The 18,958-nt window shown below is 36.7% G+C and overlaps 1 protein-coding gene across 12 annotated transcripts in view; it reads left to right on the forward strand.

Moving 5' to 3' along the window:
• The window catches only part of DTWD1 (DTW domain containing 1), a 35,830-nt gene extending 17,156 nt beyond the window's left edge, over window positions 1–18,674 (forward strand). For 10 of the 12 annotated variants that reach the window (XM_054451225.2, XM_054451230.2, XM_054451231.2 and 7 more), the window contains one exon: window positions 5,771–7,565. In XM_054451225.2, the coding sequence (XP_054307200.1) occupies window positions 5,771–6,018 (248 nt within the window). In that variant the 3' untranslated portion in view covers window positions 6,019–7,565. Of the gene's footprint in view, window positions 1–5,770; window positions 7,566–16,333 lie in introns of those variants that run through there. The other 2 variants (XM_054451232.2, XM_063652221.1) reach the window with 1 other exon arrangement.
• Window positions 18,675–18,958: the final 284 nt, after the last annotated feature.

An 18,958-nucleotide genomic window follows, 5' to 3' on the forward strand; every position in this document is an offset into this window, starting at 1 on the left:
ATATTTAACATCATAAGGATTTTTGTTTCTTTTAGAGTGAAAAACTTGGTTCCTAATAATAGTGATTTAAAACAGTTACTTTACTTGTCCATGTATCATTAGAAGGCAAGAAAGCTGTTCAGTTGATATTAGGCAGTTGCTAAAACAGTTTGTTTCAAACTGGGAGAGCTTCTCTCAGGCTAGTGTTAAAAATGTGCATTATCTAGAAAAGAACATTTTGACACTTTTTGGAGACTGATTGGTGTTCATTAATTCCAAGCTGAAGTGAGTGACAACACTAGATTTAACTAGCTTAATTTATATAGTTTATGCATCTGAGATCTTCATACACATTAGTAAAGTTGCTTTGAAAGTCTAATTGTGTGCGCTTTGTGTCTTATGTGTGTGGGAGAGAGTGAAGGACAGGTACTACGGAGCGGAGCGTAAGATCTTTAAGAAATTTTGTTGCCGATGTTTGATAGAAAGACAAATGCCTAAGCCCTAAGGCTGTGCTCTTTGAAAGAGAGAAAGGGAACACTGCCTGCCACATTCCTGTGGATGTTTACAGCAGCAGGTTACTTGCCAGTTTGAAGATTTTTCTGAGCCATTTTTCTTATAGTTAACCTTATATGGTAATGGAAAAGATCAAATGAAAAAACATAAGTAAAAACCCTTGACAAAACTATAAAACGAATTATTGTGGTATTACTCAAAGTCTCTTTTCAGAGTGTCCGAATTTGGCTTGCCTAAAATCAGATTTGTACAAAAGATTTTTGTTATTCCTTCCCAATTCACATGGAAAGTATCATATATTTCAGTTCTGTGCTAGATCAAAAATTTTTAAAGGGGCTTCTTAATCTCTTTAAAATCATAAAAGGAACAGATTTCTAGAGGCAAGTTTTCTGCATGACCTACTTCAACCCCTGTCCTTTGTGGCTCCTCATTGCACCACAGGAAACAGTTAGGGCTCTATACATGTCTATAACCTCTGTATATGTGAAATACTAATTTCTGAATAAACCAAGTTACTTCCATAAGAAACAATCCATGGTTTTTATGAATTGTTGGCTTTAGGCTTTAAAACTTTTTGTCATTTCATGGGATTAATCTGAACAAACTGAGTCTATACCTCAATTAAACCCTCAGGTGTATTGGAAATTATGTTTCCATTATCTTACTATGAATGCTGAGGTTAAGAATCCCCTTAACAATGTAAAACCTTACTGTTTTGCCAAATTTTTACAGAAAAATAGCTCTGTGTGTTCTACCAATGTCAAAATAAAACACTTGAAGGTAGAGTGCCTAATTTAATCATAAAAGGTAAACCTAAACCTACAGGTGAAGAATGATATAACATTCTTAAAGATTTATCATAGGAAGCCTTGGCAGAATGTAGGGGGAGACATTGTTTCTTTTTGTTGGGTGTGAGTCCAAATTATATTTAAACGGCATTATACTGTAATTTGTTATAAAAATTAGCCAGCTCTTTCTCTTCAGTTTGACTGTATTGATACAACTTTTAAAGTGATAACTTTGTTCACATTATAAGCGTTGCCTAAACTGCACTCTCTGTCAGTGAGTGCTGTGTGCTATACTACCTTATTCAATCCTCACATCAAATATATGAGGTAAAGGATGTCACCCTCACTTTGCAATTGAAGAAACTGAGGCAGCACTTCTGGAAGGAAAAGCCATTTGTAATTATCTACTTTAAGTTTCTACTGCTAAAAGATTGTACTAGTTTTGAGCCAGGTGTAGTGGCATATTCCTATAATCCCAGCACTTTGGGAGATGAAGGTGGGAGTATCACTTGAACACAGGAGTTCTAGACTAGCATAGGCAACATAGAAAGGCCTATATCTCAACAAAAAATAAAGTAATTAGCAAAGTGTGGTAGTGTGCACCTGTAGTCTTAGGTACTTGGGAGACTGAGGCAAGAGGATTGCTTGAGCCCAGGAGTTCAAGGATGCGGTGAGCTATGCTCATGCCACTGAACTCCAGCCTGGACAACAGAGCAAAATCCCACCTCAAGAAAAAATGTTTATGATTTTTACTATAATTTTATTATAAAGTTACTGATTGTTAGAAATACTAGGGTATAAAAATATTTTGCATTCAAGAAACTGAAATATTTAATGTTGTCTAGAATGCATACATGTATGAGAATGGTAAAAGAGACTGGAGAAATTCAAATTATGAATGTCTTATTTTATTCAGCATGCCTGGGCATTTGTTCTTTTATCCATAGTGCTGTGGCATCATTAAAAAATTTTTAAGCTTGTCACTGACATGATTAGATTGTTATTTTAAGTCTAATGGAAAGAATTGGGCTGGGACATGACTTCAAGCTCCAGTTCCTTCACTAAATAAGCAAAGAGGTTTTGTTTGTTGTTTTTAACTGTTTTATATTTTTAAATAAATTGTGATGCATATGAAATAATATATACACACACACACACGTATGTAACATTAAATTATAAAGCATAATGATATAATGAACAATTAAGAACTCAAGCACCAGTATTTCTAACTTCCATTTACCTATGTTTTCTCTTGTGCCATTCCCCTTCTTCCCCTGACAGTTATTTTCCTGAATTATGCTTTTTTAGATTATAGTGTTATATATATATTTTCATAAACTATATATAATTTAGTTTTGCTTTATTTTGACCTGCGTGTTGTTTTCTTGGGACTTGCTTTCTAAAGTCATATTTTGTTTCTAGGGTTTATCTATATTGTCATATCACTGTAGCTATAGTTTATTCTATTTCACTGCTGAATAATATCTGTGAATATACTACGGTTTATCTGGTTTCCTGCTAATGAAACACTTTGGTTATTTCTAGTTTTTCCTATTGCAAATAATGCTACTACACACATTCCTGTGCAAGTACAAGCTCCTCTAGGAAACATCCCTAGGAGTCACATTGCTGAGTTGTTGAGTATGAGAATATTCACCTTTATAGGATAATGCCAAATTGTTTTTCAAAGTGGACATACAAACGAATATTTCCATCATTAATGTATAAGCGCTCCATTGATCCATAATCTCTCCTACCTTGGTATTATCAAATGTCTGATTTTTGCCAATCTAGTATTTTAAAATGGTGTCTCATTGTCATCTTCATTTACTTTTCTCTAATTACTAATAGGATTGATAATTACATTGTTTATTTGGCCATATACATGTCCTATTCTGTGAAATATCTGTGCCCATTTTTCTAGTGTTTTATCTTAATTGATTTGTAGAAATTCTTTGTATATTCTAGAATATAGATAATGTTGCAAAATATCTTCTTGCAGTTTGTGGTTCATCTTTTTAATTTCTTTTCTTTTGAGGAAAAAAAATTTTTAGTGTGGAATTTATCACTATGTTTGTGTCTTGTTTGAATCCTTTTCTTCTGCAAGATACTATATGGCTAATGATTTGCCTGAGGTTTTTTGTATTTTCTGTGTAAGTAATGCCAATTGCATTTCTTTCCAGTTCTTATCCATCTAATTAATTTATTGTTCTTTATTACTATGTTAAATAAGACCTCTAATGCAATATTTAATTGAAGCCCAATTATTTAATTGTAGGGGTCATCCTTCTGATGTTTCAATCTGATAACCTATGTCTTTTAAATAGTAAGTTTAGTTTATTTACAATTGCTGTGAGTATTGAAATAATTGGATCTACTTTCTACCATCTTAATTTTTATTTCTATTTGTCCTTTTTTATAATTTTTGTTTCTTTTTTTGATTGAGGTTTTTTCTTATTCTATTTTTATTCCCATTTCAGTTATTTTAGAGAATTGCCCATATGACTTAAAAAGTTCAAAGCCAAACAATGTTTAACCTCTTCTTTTTTACATTGTATGGACTTTGTATGCTGAAGCTTCATTAAGCCTCTTCCTGGTTCACATTGTTATTGTTAATATCATTATTTTTGTCTGTCCTTTATTGTCAGTCTACAAATTAGATATTATTATTGTTTTTGTTTTATATGGGCAACATTTATCTGGATTTGCATAGATGTTTACCATTTTCTTTACTCAGTGTTTTATCAAATACATCCTTTAGGAATTCCTTTAATTTGGTCTGTTGTTGGCATATGTTCAGTTTTCATTTGTCTATTAAATGTTTGTCACTTTTTTCTTGATAGGTTGTTCTGGTGGGTTCATAATTTTAGGTTGCCAGTTCTGTTTTTTTGTTTGTTTGTTTGTTTGACACTTGTAAGATATTATTCTAGTGTCTTCAATATGCTGTCTTTGGTCTTTGGTCATTCGAATTACCTTTTCTTTGTATATGATCTGTCCCTTCCCCATGGCTTCTTTTAAAATCTTCTCTTTATCTTTGGTGTTTTTCAGTTACATAAATATGTAATAGAACTAGGCACTGATTTGTTTGTATTTATCCTGCTTGAGACACATGATGTTTCATGTATCTATGGCTTTTTATAGTTTAAAATAATTTCTGGAAAAGTCATAGGCATTATCTCTTTAACCGCTCCCTCTCTTCCATTCTCTTTGTTCTCTCTTCCTCGAACTCCTGTTAGTCATTTGATCCTCCATATCTCTGAATATTTTTGTATTTCTTTTATTATTTATTTCGTGTCTCTGCTACGTTTTACATTGAGTAAAAGTGGGATGTGACAGTGGGAAATCATTAGTGACTTAGAAATTCCAGTTGATTATTGGGCCAATTTTGATGCTACCTTCTCTCTTTTATTTCTCACTTTAAAATAAAATTTGCAAAAACAAAAAAATAAATATAGTATGAGTCCAATTACTGCCCTAAGGAGCTAAAAGCATTCTGGGTTTGTATGATGACAGCTGAGTTATAACAAATGAGAGTACTGTTCTGTGACTGCATTAATTAGTCCCTCTTAAATGTACAAGAGCAAGGCATTCTACCTGACTGTGTTATTGAGCTCTGCAGCATACATGTGACAGAGCTAAAACAAACAAGCAAACAAAAGAAACCACAGCTTTAGGATACTCTGTTCATGAATATAGCCTGAAAGAGATAATCAAGAAGTAAACTTTTACCAGTATTAAGGAACATTAAGCTGCCTATCTCTGAGTGAATTTCAGAATGATATTTTAAAAGTTAGTTTAGGCTGGGCACTGTAGCTCATGCCTATAATCCCAGCACTTTGAGAGGCCAAGGCAGGAGGATCACTTGAGCCCAGAATTTTGAGACCAGCCTGGGCAACACAGCAAGACACTATCTCTAAAAAAAAAATAAAAATAAAAAATCTTAGCTGGATATGGTGGTGTGCGCATATAGTCCCAGCTATTTGGGAGGCTGAGATGGGAGGATCACTGAGTCCAGAGTTTGAGGTAACTGTGAGCTATGATCACACTGCTGCAGTCTAGCCTGGGTGACAGAGCGAGACCTCATCTCTAAATAAACAAAAAAGTCAGTTTGTCAAGGAAATGAAACCCTTCTGAAAATTGGTGAATGCAGTCCTGTCAGAGATTCAGATTTTTGAAGATGCTGATACACAGAAGATTGGAAGACATGAATATCTTAAATGTTAACTGCTTTTAATTCATTGGTCTAAGACTCAGTGTTAACTGTCATGTATAAGATTTTATTATTTGTTCTATGTTGCTTCTGTATATACCTTGAGGTGTTTAAGAAAATATCTTGTTTCAGACTGGGATTGAAGGAAGTTATCTGCAGTCTTTAAAAAAAATTTTTAGAATAATTAAGAGAAATCATTATTATTGTACCAAGCCTGTGGTTAAGAAGAAATATTTATATTTTTTCTTTCTTTCTTTCCTTTTTTTTTTTTTTTTGACAGGGTTGTTACAAGTTGAGTTGAAAACAAGAAAAACTTGCTTTTGGCGCCATCAAAAAGGAAAGCCAGATACTTTCCTTTCTACAATTGAAGCCATTTACTACTTTCTGGTAGACTACCATACTGATATATTAAAAGAGAAATACAGAGGGCAATATGACAATCTTTTATTTTTCTATTCTTTTATGTACCAGTTGATAAAGAATGCCAAATGCTCTGGAGATAAGGAAACAGGAAAACTTACACATTAGTTTTTAACAAGCCACTTATGTCTTTTTATTTTGCTAACATTAATAAACTTATATTTGTGCTTTGTTTTTTCTTAAGAAATAATCATATATAATGCCTGTAAGACCATTTGAAAAAATTCCAGTTTCATATTTCTTAAAAGGAAGGAAATTGTATCTAGGGGAATTTTTCAGAGATACTGTTGATTGAAAAACTTACTTCAGAAGTTATTTGCTCAGTGAAACCTCAGTTTCATTACTACATTTTAATTTAGTGTTATGTCTCTGTGATTAGATATAACATATTCAATTAGATCTAATTAGCTATTTATTTTAACATCTTTATATCTTTTCACCTGTACTCATGACCACCTTTAGAAGTAAATGGGGTTGCAATCTGCTGGCTGAAAAATAGGTCATAAGTGATTTTTCTTGAGGTTAGTAGCAAACATAGGCAGAACTAGAATTAGAGTTCCAGTATCTAGGGCTGTTTGTTTAAGTCCTAAGGTTGTTAAAAGCAGAGACTCTGGAGCTAGACTACCTGAATCTAAATCTCAGCCTTTCTGCTTATCAGCCATGTCATTTTCTTCCATTTGTACAAAGCAGGCAATACTGAGCAACTACCTTATAGGAATAACTGAGTTAATATCTAAGGGGCTTTCAGCAGTACCTGAAATATAGTAAGTGTTATATATATGTTTACTCTTTTTATTTTATTTGGAATTGTGAACTAATAATAATTGAAGCCTAGCTGCTAGTGGCCATCTCTGCTGCCAGGTGAAAAGAGCCTGACTTAGAATGAAGTCAGCAAAGGAAAGCAGAGTGGAGAGAAAAAGAGAGACTGAGTCCTGATTACATCATTTATTTACCTAGACCTAGCTGCTTGTGAATAGAGCCCTACTGTGCTGAATAGCTTCTGTCTGCTCTTTTCTATTCTGCTCCCTGCTCTGTGAGGTAGGTTCCTTTGCTCTCTTGCTTTTGGTTGGGTTCAACAAATGGGAAGCACCAGTGGGAGATGAGAAGTTGAGAGGAAAATGAAATGATGTTATTGATTTCCCTGGCTCCTTTCCTGCCATGTCATCATCAGTTGGCTGTGTTCCTCTACTAAATAGTACCTTATCAGGAATCCTATCCCATCTGTTCCCAAGCAGTTATCCCAGTTACCTCACTAGGTTTAGTTCCTGCTCCCTCCCTTTACCCCTTTTCACTTAGGGCTGGTAATAGCTTACAGTTATTACTAGCCCCAGGATAGTTCACTACCACTTGTTGCTTTACCTAAACCCTGCTCATACATTTGTAAATACTGTAGTTGTTTTATTACACTCTTCTCAAATGTCCCCATTTGAAATAGCCTTCTATTTCTTTTGGGGACTCTGATAAATTCACCTGTTTGGGTGAAATAATAGCGCATTTCCTGAAGTATATACAGTGGGACACATGATGTTTTATGGGGGAAAGAGTTCTTGGTGAAATTAGTTTGCTGTACATTATGTTGTTTCCCTCCCAGGGATTCAGAAGGCAAAACATATTAAAGGTTCTGAAAAGTCCTGAAATAAACATTTTGAACTTTATTTAAGCTGATATATCTTAAACTTACTTGAATATGTAGCACCTATTAACATCCCATGGAAATAGGACATTTGGAGTATTGTAATTAAGAGCAATTCCTATTAATATACATGGGGCAACTGAGAATTAAAGAGGTAAGTGAATTATTGATAGATCATACACCTAGTTAGTAGCAGAGCCCGTTCTAGTATCTGGAACTTCTGATTTGGTTTGGTTCAGTAAGGTCACCATTATATTATGCTATTCATAAAAAGGAATGTGGATTATATAAGGCTTGAACATTATTAGTCTTACAGTCTTAGCCAAATAAACTAACTGGCTTGCTTATTTTAGCAGTTATTCTACAAGAATGGAATTAAAATAGATTTTTTTTTCATGTTTAGAACTTGGCCCTGGGAATAGAGGAAGGCTTGACTTGATTTAAGCAGGGCCAAAGTTGGATTTCTCTAGGCTAAATTTGGACTTCCCTGAGCCAAAATCTATTGCATTTAACTGGCTTTACAAACCAACTAAACGTAACAGTTCAGAGGGAAAAGAAAAAAAAAGCGAGAGACAGAGAACAATTCTATCACTCATTTGCCTCCATCTCTCAGCTGTCATAAGAAAGATGACCCATGTACTTCATAAGAGCCTAATTTACAGCTAAGGCCAGATAAAATCTCAGGTTCTTTTCTAAAGAAGTTAGTAATACCTGTTAGAACAATGAATTGACTATACTTGTCTTGTTTTTTTGTTTTGTTTTGTTTTTTTGTTTTTTTTGTGTGATAGATGTAACAGTGGCCCTAATTCTTTATTCTTGCTTGTATTCATGGTCATTTTTCAGGTTCCTTTGAAGTACTCCCCCCACTGTGATTCTGGGTCATCTGCATTCAGAGAGTTAGTGCATTTTTACTTACACTTGTGCTTCTGCTGTTGACATAAGAATATGCATGGCTGAGTTAGCCTGCTGGAGCATGAGACTCCATGGAACAGAGCCAGGTTGCCCTGGTCACCCTCACTGAATCTTGTCTAGATTGGCTGATGGCCAGCCAAACCCAAGATATGTGAATGATTCCAGCCAAGATCAGCAGAGTCATCTAACTGACACCTACCTGATTCCAAATATGTGAGCAAGGAATGTCTATTATGCCACCAATGTCTTATAGCTATTTATTGTGGCTATAGATACCTCATCTTTGGATGCATTATCAGATCATCTTCTTCAAGTACCTTAGAAGATTCTCAGTCTCATGTTTCTTGGGCTCTTGACCACTTGCTTTGCCTTAGCTACCACCTCATATAGTAACAGATTACCAGCAGGTTTGTATTATTCCTCTGCTTGAGATCAGTTAGCCATATGTTCAGAATCCCTGGCCTATAACAACACTTCTGGGCTTTAAAAACCCCATGCCACAATGACTGTTAAAAGGGCTAGGTGATGTAGTCTGGTAGGTTTGTGAAGTTAACTGTCTGAAAAACTTGGATCAGTGGACTAGAAGAAGCTGCTGGGTAAATTGCTCTTCTTCTGATGGACTGTATAGAGACACTGTTTTTCATCTTGCCTGTCCAGAAGTGTACTCTGTGGCCAAGGAAATGTACTTGCCACATGATTGGCAGTGTCTCTTCATGGCTTTTCATGAAACAGCAGCAAGTGCTACACAGTAATTTTTCAGTTTGCATTTGCCTCCCATTGTTGCCAGCCTGACTTCCTTTCTTCCTCGCTCTTACCAGCCTGGATTGTACCTTTAATAAAGTAGTGGATATATTTCCTTTAGGGTCTCTTTTTCTAGGGAAGTCGGGTGTTTTAGTCTGGATTTATTAGAAAAGCAGCATTGTTACAAGTATTACATGAAAAAAGAAGTTTAATAAAGAAATTAAGGTTTACCCCAATGTGAGAATTACTGGGGTAATAAAGGTCTGGAAGGCCGCAGCAGGAGAGATTTAGAGAAGCAGTGACTAACTAGGTCAGCCGGAGATTCTCAAAGTACTCATGACTTCATTTGTAGAAACATGTATATCTTAAGCATATCAAGCGTCTCATTCCTCTAATCTTTCTAGGAGCCCTTTGGTTCATCCTGAAGGTCCCCCTAAATCTCTTCAGAGTCTTAAAAAGGAGTAAGTGGCCACACCTTTTATTTGTTCTTTTCTTTGAGGCCATGTTAATGGCAATCCCTTGATTTGGTCTTTGTACTGGGCTGTTTTTAATGGTCACATTTTATTTGATGAGAAACAATTTTATTTTCCAGTTCTGCGTATCCTAGGTTATGTATTTCATTTCAGTTTCATTTCCATACCCATTGCCTTAATTTTGAGCTTGTCTGTTTCTTACGTTTCTCATTTTGAAAGAATAAGCTGACTGTTATTAAGTACAATAGATAAGGTACCTAAGAGCCTTGAAATATCACCAAATACCATGAATGCATTAGGTATATTTTTTGTCTTCCATGTTACTGGAAGCATTAATTATAGCAACTTTTTATCTCCAAATACTGACAATTAAAAGACCCTAGTGAAAACTTTAGCCAAACACTTACTGACCCTACATTGAAGGCCACTAGCCAAAAATCACCACCCATACATAAGAGCCAAACATCACTAGACACTTGGTGAAATCCTTCAAATAAAAAAGGGGAAAAGGAGGGGAGAAAATCCAAAGGAAATAGACAAATGGAGAATAATAGCAACAAAAAAAAAAACTGTCTTCAGAATAAGAGTATATTGTATTCACAAAACAAGAATAGGAGAGTGTGAAAAAGAATAAGCAATAAAAAAAGATCTCAGAAATTTAAAAAGTGATTGCTGAAATAAAAAATATAAGAGTTGAAGATAAAATATAGCATAAGAATAGAAAATTCTGAATTCCAAATACCTAAGGCCAATCTTAGTTAAAAGTTGTAAATGCAACCATAGGCTACGTGTTACATTGTATTTAATTAAAAACCTTAAGGGAAAAGGCAATAGAGCTTGTAACAGCTATTACCCTTGGTTGTAAAGGAGAAGGTTGGAGATTATTTGTATACTAACTACCTAAGTTTACAAAAAATAATGAGCATTAGGTAGATGGAATGAAAGTCTATTCATACACTGTATATTAAGCTCTATATACACTGCATATCATCATCATGATATTGAGTTTCTAGCTGGATTGCAGAGATGAGCCAAAGCACTTCTCCCCAAATTATTATTTATTTATTTTTGAGATAGAGTCTCACTCTTGTCTCCCAGGCTGGAGTGCAGTGGTGCGGTCTCAGCTCACTACAACCTCCACCTCCCAAGTTCAAGCAATTCTCATGCCTCAGCCCCCCGAGTAGCTGGGATCACAGGCGTGTGCCACCACACCCAGCTAATTTTTGTATTTTTAGTAGAAATGGAGTTTTGCCATGTTTGGCCAGCCTCATCTCGAACTGACCTCAAGTGATCCTGCCTTTGCTTCCCAAAGTGCTGGGATTAACAGGCCTAAGCCACAACGCCCAGCCTGAATTATTTTTAATTATGACATTTTTTGTATTCCCTTGAGGCACTGACAACTATAGTCTTATTTTATATGTTATAGTGAATCATATTTATCTCATTATATATTACAGAATATTTTGTTTGATGGAGAAAATTCAGTGACCTGTGCTGTAATGTTTATACCAGCACTTAGCTGATTAATTTACTATGACCTCACTCTTTATTCAGCAGTTCTGCCACTATTACTAGCTAATCCAACAACGAGGCCTTATTTTGGCTTTCTTTCGAAAGGTCATTTCTGACCCCAGCTTGAAGTTTGTTTATTTTCACTTGAAGAGATCTCCCAGAAAGTCAAAGAAAATAGGAGGAAAAAAACTTAAGATTAAGGGCCAATCTAAGAGGTCCTTCCTTTGAATTATAGGAGTAACAGAATGGGAAAGGCGTGCAAAAAAATTTGTGATTTCTAAAATTGAGGACATTAAGTCATTAGAGTAAAAAAAAGATGTACATTAAGGCTTATCGTCAAGGAATTTCAGAACACTATGGATAGAAAATACTAAAAGATTTCAAACAGAAGAAATAGGTCATATATCGACCAATAATCAGGATATTAAAGGACTTCTTAACAACATTGGAAACTAGAAGACATGGGGTGATGCCTATAGAACTTTAAGTGAAAATAGTTTTCTATTTGGATTCTATTTTTAGTCATACAATCAATCAAGTATGAATATAGTATAAAGACAAGGTCTCAAAGGTATTACCTCCCATATATTCTTGAGATAAAGATGCTTAGGAGAATACTGAAGATGTTTTCCAGTAAAATGGAGAAGGAAACCAAAAGCCAAAAAAGAGAGCATTAAGAAGTCAGCAGGCCAGGCGCGGTGGCTCACGTCTGTAATCCCAGCACTTTGGGAGGCCAAGGCAGGTGGATCGCCTGAGGTCTGGAGTTTAAGACCAGCCTGGCTAACATGGCGAAACTCTGTCTCTACTAAAAATACAAAAATTAGCTGGGTGTGATGGCATGTGCCTGCAATCCCAGCTACTCGGGAGGCTGAAGCAGGAGCATCACTTAGAACCTGGGAGGCAGAAGTTGTAGTGAGCCGAGATGGTGCCATTGCACTCCAGCCTGGGCGACAGAGCGAGACTCCGTCTCAAAAAAAATAAAATAAATAAAAAAATTAAAAGTCAGCAAAGGGAAGTTTCAGGGTTTCAGGATTCATTCATTCATCCATTCTAAAAAATTTTGAGTGCATACTATGTGTCAGATTATTGTCTAGGTGATGGCTATAGCATGCCAAGGTAGTAAGTGCTAAGAAGAAAATAAAGCAGAGTAAGGAACTGATAGTGACTGGTGCAGGAAAGGGGTGCCAGTTTAAATAGCATGGTCAGATGGAAAAGCCTGTGATAAGGTAAAATTGAGCAGAGACCTAAATGAAAGGAGAGAGAGTGAGCCATGCAAATAATTAAGTGAATAGTGTTTTAATTCTAGGGAACAATATGTGTGTGTGTATATATATACACACAAAGGTACTGAGGCAGCAGTATACTTGGCATGTTTGAGGAATAACAAGGACACTAGTTTGGAACAGTGTGTGGGAGGGAAAAAATGATAGAAGATGAGATCATAGGGAGTAATAGTGGTGTGGAGCCATGGTAAGATGTTAAGGTTTTACGCTGAGTGATGAGATAGGAAGCCATCAGAGAATTTAAGCAAATGAGTGACAAGATTTGACTTACATTTTTAAAGGATTATTTGGCTTCTTTATGAAAAATAGACTGCAAGAGAGTAAGAAATAAAATAGGAAGATCAATTAGAATGCTATTTCAGTAGTCCATTTGAGAGATGATATTTGCCTGGACAAGGGTTGTGATCATGGGCGAGTGGTACAGAATGACAAGATCCTGCATGTATTTTTAAGGTAGAGCCAGTATTTGCAGATAGTTTAGACATGGTGGTAGATATGAAAATGTGCTGCCTATATCCCCCTTTTAGGAAGGACTTGCTAATTAGCTGCAGGGAGTGTGAACAGAAATCCACCAGTATCAGCACTTCATCTGCAACAGCTATAGAAAAAGCTTCACCCGAGGTTACCCTCGTCTTAGATCTCAGGGCAGCCCTCAGTGGAAATGTAAGGCCTTGCTACTTCAGCCTCATTTATTACACTGTCAGGCAAAACCTTCCCCAGAGCTCCCTCTACTGCAACTTAATTTCTTCTGCCCAATCCTGCTTCCTCCCCTTCCCCTGAAAGGTGACACTTTCTAATAAACATCTTACACCCTAAACTCCATCTCAGCGTTCCTCTTTAGAGGACTCAACCTGTGGTAATTGTTAGGAAGAGTGATCTGAGCTGCCAATAAGAATCCCATCACATATGGCACATGGAACAAAAGCCCATGGCTCAAGGTGGTAACTTTTATTAGTGGTAAAATGAGATTTACCCATGGAAGAGAATGTGCCAGCGAGTGCAGTATATCAGGTATTTGAGACTCGTGAAGGAAATAGTAAATTTAAGAATAACAGAATTGAATGGCCACGTGCCACTAATCCTCTATAGAAAGAAGGCTTCTTTGGTTGCATACAAATCTCATCTAGAATTTAATAGTCCAAGTAGCCAAACTGGTATTTGTCCTTAAGAATAAATACTGGAAGATCAAGCACAGAAAGCCTAGAATAGAGGCATGTGAATGGACATACTTGTGTCAAGTATGTACATGAACTGTGAAGGTCTCTGTATTATGTGCAGTGCTCACCAGAGAGCATTCAGTACTGAAGGGCCACTAAACAATAAAGCAAACTAAACACATTGCCTAGTGGACGTCATCCATCCTGCTTCAGTTATTCACCACCCAGTGCTAGCACAGTGGGCACATGAATGGAGTGTCCACTGTGGAAAGGATGAAGACTAAGCATAGGTTCAGTAGCTTGAGTTTCAACTTGGCTTAGCTGCTGCTGCTGTTGAATGTCCAACCTACAAGCAACACAGACAATACTGCACCCCTGATATAATACCATTCTTCAAGATCAAGTTGGTTACATTGGGCCCCTTCTATCCTGGAAGGACCAGCATTTCCTTGTCATAGAAATAGACACAATTTCCAGATAGGAGTTTGCTTTTCCTGTTTGCAGAGCCTCAGTCAGTATCACCATTTGAGTTTACTTTGTATTGACCAGCATGCGATCTCACATTATATCATATCAGATGAGGAAACCTATTTTATGGAAAAGCAAGCGCAGGAGTGGACGCATATCCACAGGATCCACTAATAATACCACATTTTTCACCACTTGGAATCTGTCAGCTTGATAGAACATTGGAACAACCTGCTGAAGGTACAGCTGAACACCAGTTCATAGGCAAATTCTACAAGGATAGGATGCCGTACTCCAAGATACAGAGTATATATTGGATCAATTATCCTTATATAGCATGTGCCCCAATATGAAGAATAGATGGGTCTTGGAACCCATTTATTCCTAGGGGTAGATGCAAAGAGAGTGGAAGAAGAGGTGCCTCCCCTCCGTGCCATCATTTTTAATGATCCATATGGTACTTTGCACTTCTTCATAACTGAACTCTGCAGTGAGAGGTCTTGGTCCCGCAAGGGGACACACTTTTGCCGGGAGATATATAAAAAGTCTCACAGAAAAACATAAGCTGCAGCAGCTACCTGGATACTTTGGGTTCCTTGTGTCCAGGGAGCAGCGCCAATAAAAGGAGTCAAGATCAGTTGACCCTAATCAAGAGGAGATTGGAATCCTGGTTACACAATCTGGGCAGAAGTAATAAATGTGGTGCCCAAGTGATAAACCTACAAATTGAGACTGTAATGTGTAGGTGTGGCAACCCATCCTCAAAAGGGCATGATGGCCTGGAACTCAGGCCTCTCAAGGAATGTGGGTCTGAGTTATACCAGATAAACCACCAGGAGCAGCAGAGGTAGTAGCAGAGGCTGAGGGAAATCTAGAATTGATAGTGGAGGTTGAGGGGATGTGACAACTATTGATGGCATTCCTGAGCCTGACTGAAGCAGCAGGCACTGTAGTTGGGTCTGTTTACTTCCATCTTCTATTGCATTCCCAAGCCCCACTGCAGCAGCAAGCACTGTAATTTGTCCCACTAATCTCCATCTTCTAAATTTCTGATGGGTCAAGAAAAGAGGTCTCTTGACTCCTTTAGGAACTGCTCCCTAAACATACAGGGAGACATAGATCTATGTGGAGCAAACGGTGGGTTGTAATAAGCAAAGAGATACACTGCCTGATTCACTTTAAGAAAGGACTGACCTCCCAGTTGCAAGGAATGAGGTCAGCAGCCTCCAACTGTCAGCTCCTTCAGAGTCTGCTTCAACTGCAGAAGGACACTGTGCTTGAGGTCATACCCTTCCCATGTCTGGTGACTGAAGTTCAGCTGAATGTAGCTGCCAAAGTTACCTTAATGCACATGGGAAGCAAAAAATCGAAGAGTTTAAACAGAATTTTGAGAAATCCCAAATCAGTTTTTTTTTTCAGCATATGACATTTTGGAGTAGTTTGTTATTCAGCAATAGATAACAGAAATTGGTATCAGGAGTGAGGTGTTACCATAACAAAAGGTTAAACCTTACATGGTAAAAAGGACTTTGCCTCTGTCATTAAGTCAAACACTTTGAAATGTAGAGATTATCCTGAATTATCTAGGTAGGCTCAATATAAGCATGAGTCCTTAAAAGTGGAAGACGGATACATGAGAGGATGTCAGAATGATGTGAAATGAGAAGGACTCAACCTGCTATTGATGGCTTTACAGGTGAGTGATAGGAACCACAAGCCCCAAGCAGCCTCTGGAAGCTGGAAAAAGCAAAGAAACAGATTCTTTCCAGAGTGTCCAGAAAGGAATGCAGTTCATCTTGATTTTAGATCAGTGAGATTTTTGTGTTGGACTTCTACAGAACTATATAAGAATAAATTGTGTTGCTTAAGTACACTATAATACATGTGGCAAGAAGCTGCCAGCTAAGCCTTGAAGAATAATGAACAAACTCTTACTGGAGGATGTGAAGGCAGTAAATAAATTTTTGATTTATTGAAAGAAATGGAGGATTGGGTTATGCATTGAAAGAATGCTTAGCAATAATTTTGCTTGTCTTAATGTGGAACAGAAAATGAAACTTAATAGCTTGTAGATGTCTTAAGGAGATTTCCAGGTGAATGTTGAAAGTACTGATTAACTTATTATGGCTGCTTCTCATAACGTACAGGAAGACATTTACTGAGTGAACTAAAGAAGGAACTGTTCAATTTGAAAGCAGAATTTAGAGGAAATTTTCCAACCTAGTACTTGTCATTTTTTTATAGAAAAGGAAAAATAAATGGAAGATGGAGCCAAAATCCCAGAGGGAGGAGCCAAGAAGCAAGGAGAGCAACGGATTAGGAAACCACTACCAGAGGAATGAACTGAACCACAATCAAGGAATAGCCTCTTCCTTTGGTGTAGGGGGACCCTGAAAACAATTTAGTTTTATGCTTCCTGTTTCCTTGTCTCCTTTTTTGAATGATAGTCTCTGTGTGGTGTTCCTATCCTAGAAAACCTTAACTGGGACAAGCTACTCTCAAGCATCTTCACTTGAGAAACTAAGGAAGTTTATTATATCTGGACATGGTTTAGATGATAAGATTCTGAACTTAAGCCATAATGGAATGAGACTCTTAGGGTACAGAGTAAGTATATTTTTGCATGTTAGTGAGACAAGAACTGTGGCCAGGGGGCAGACTGTGATAGTTTTTGAAGATGTCCCTCAAACAATTCCTTCCCTTCCTTGGACTCTTCTCTTCAGAGGGTTAGAGTCCATTTCCTTTTCCTTTTAATCTGGATTGGCCTACTAACTCACTTTGACCAATAAAATGTGGTAAAAGTAAGGTCTGGCAGTTTTCACTTTCACTCTCCTGAACCTTCATATTAGAATTCCAGGATATCCTTCTAGAGATATTCATATCTCTAGGGACATGGTGAGTCCCTAGAGACACCACATGGAAAGGCCACCTAGGGAAGAACTGAGATGCCCCAGTCAATAGCACTGCCTTAGTCAGTTTGGGCTACTATAACAGAAATATCATAGATTGAGTGACTTTTTTTTCTTTAAAAAAATGAGATTGTGGAACCTGAAAATACAGTGTAGTAAGAGTGCAGAGAAAGGCCACCTAAGGAAGAACTGAGACGTCCCAGTCAATAGCACTGCCTTAGTCAGTTGGAGCTACTGTAACAAAAAATATCATAGATTGAGTGACTTAAACAACAGAAATTTTTATCTTACATTTCTGGAGACTGAAAATATGGAAATCCAAGATCAGAGTGTCAGCATGGTTGGGTGTTTAGTGGGCGCTCCCTTCCTGGTTTGCAGACAGCCATCTTCCTGCTATATTCTCAAATGATGGAGAGAGAGAGAACTCTGGTATCTTTGTCCCCTTATAAGGGCACCAATCTCATCATGGAGGGTCTTCAACCTCATGGCTTCTTGGAACCAAATTACTTCCCAAAGTCCTCACCTCCAAATCTAGCACATTGAGGTTTAGGGCTTCAACATATGAATTTCAGTGCATAGAAAGCACCAAGGCCTCAGACAAGTTAAAGAGATCTTGAACCTTCTAACTCAGCTTAGCCACTGTCTGCATGCAACCACATAAGTGACCCCGGGTAACACCATTTGGAGCTGAAGAACCACCAGCCAGTACACAGAAATGAGAAATTTTAAAATGGTCGATTTAGGTACTTAAGTTTTGGGGTGGTTTATTACATAGCAATTGATAACTGATACAACAGTCTTTTTGTTTGTAGAAGAGGGGGTAAGAAAAAAAGACTTATGAAAAAAAGACCTGTTGAAAATCAGGGGCCTACGTACCTCTATTATTTTTCATACTGCTGTGTTTCTTTTAATCCATGCTGGTGGTATCTTCATCAATGCAATTTTCTTTAAAACTCTGTGAGCCTTTATATCAGATTAGTCCACCCCATTAGAACAAAAGCAACTTCTATAAATATTGAGACATTCCCTTTCTACCTTTGGCTAAGGATCGGGGTGCTATAGATAATTCCCATAAGATTAGCCTACAGGGCTGATGAGGTATAGCTTGAAGTCATTCTAAAGTCTTCACAAAGGATCTTACAGCCTTTGATTTTATTATCACTCTGGGAACACGTTTTACTGTTGGCGCGTTCGGCTTTTCCCATCTTTCCCCTGAGATCATTTATGATGTGGAAAATACTTTGCTGGCTGAAGTTGGGAATAGAAAACAGTAGAGAATACTTCAAGAGTATTCTAGATATGCACTAAGTTTATGGGAAGATATGCCATCTACATGTTTTACCTTCCTCTCTAGGCCCATCATAAAAATCTTTGAAAAATTAATACTACATTTTAGTATGAATATAAGTTAAACTTAGAGGTGATATCTATTTTGTGATTAAATGTGTTATAAACATTTAGTGAAATACAGTACAATTACAACAAGCATCAATGAATATTTAATGAGCAGCTGTTAATTTCTGAAGCAGAAAGAAAGATGAATAAAAGTTCTGGTTTTACTTTTAAAAGTGAAGGCTAACTGTGAGCTCAAGAAATACTTTATGTTTGTCCTATGTGAAAGTGTTGATTGCACCTGGTTCTTTGCTGTAAATTAAATAAAAATTCAAACATTTGTATAAGAATATTTCTTTATTTAACCTTGAACACTAAGACCTTAATGTTTATAATTTTATTATCAATGTCAAATTTTAAAAACAAATATACATATTTGGCAATGCTGCAAATAGAATCTAAATTATTGAATCAATTTTTCTAATTGTTGATGATGATTATTTTTTAATTGATCATATATTTTGAAATTTTATAACCACCCTGATTCCGAAAAATTGTTTGTTGCCTTCAAGGATTCTTAGTTCCAAGTAAAATGGATTCTAAAACCAAAATTAAAGGAAATCTAGAT

Source organism: Pongo pygmaeus, chromosome 16 (genome assembly GCF_028885625.2).
Source record: "Pongo pygmaeus isolate AG05252 chromosome 16, NHGRI_mPonPyg2-v2.0_pri, whole genome shotgun sequence".
NCBI classification, from domain to species: Eukaryota; Metazoa; Chordata; class Mammalia; order Primates; family Hominidae; genus Pongo; species Pongo pygmaeus.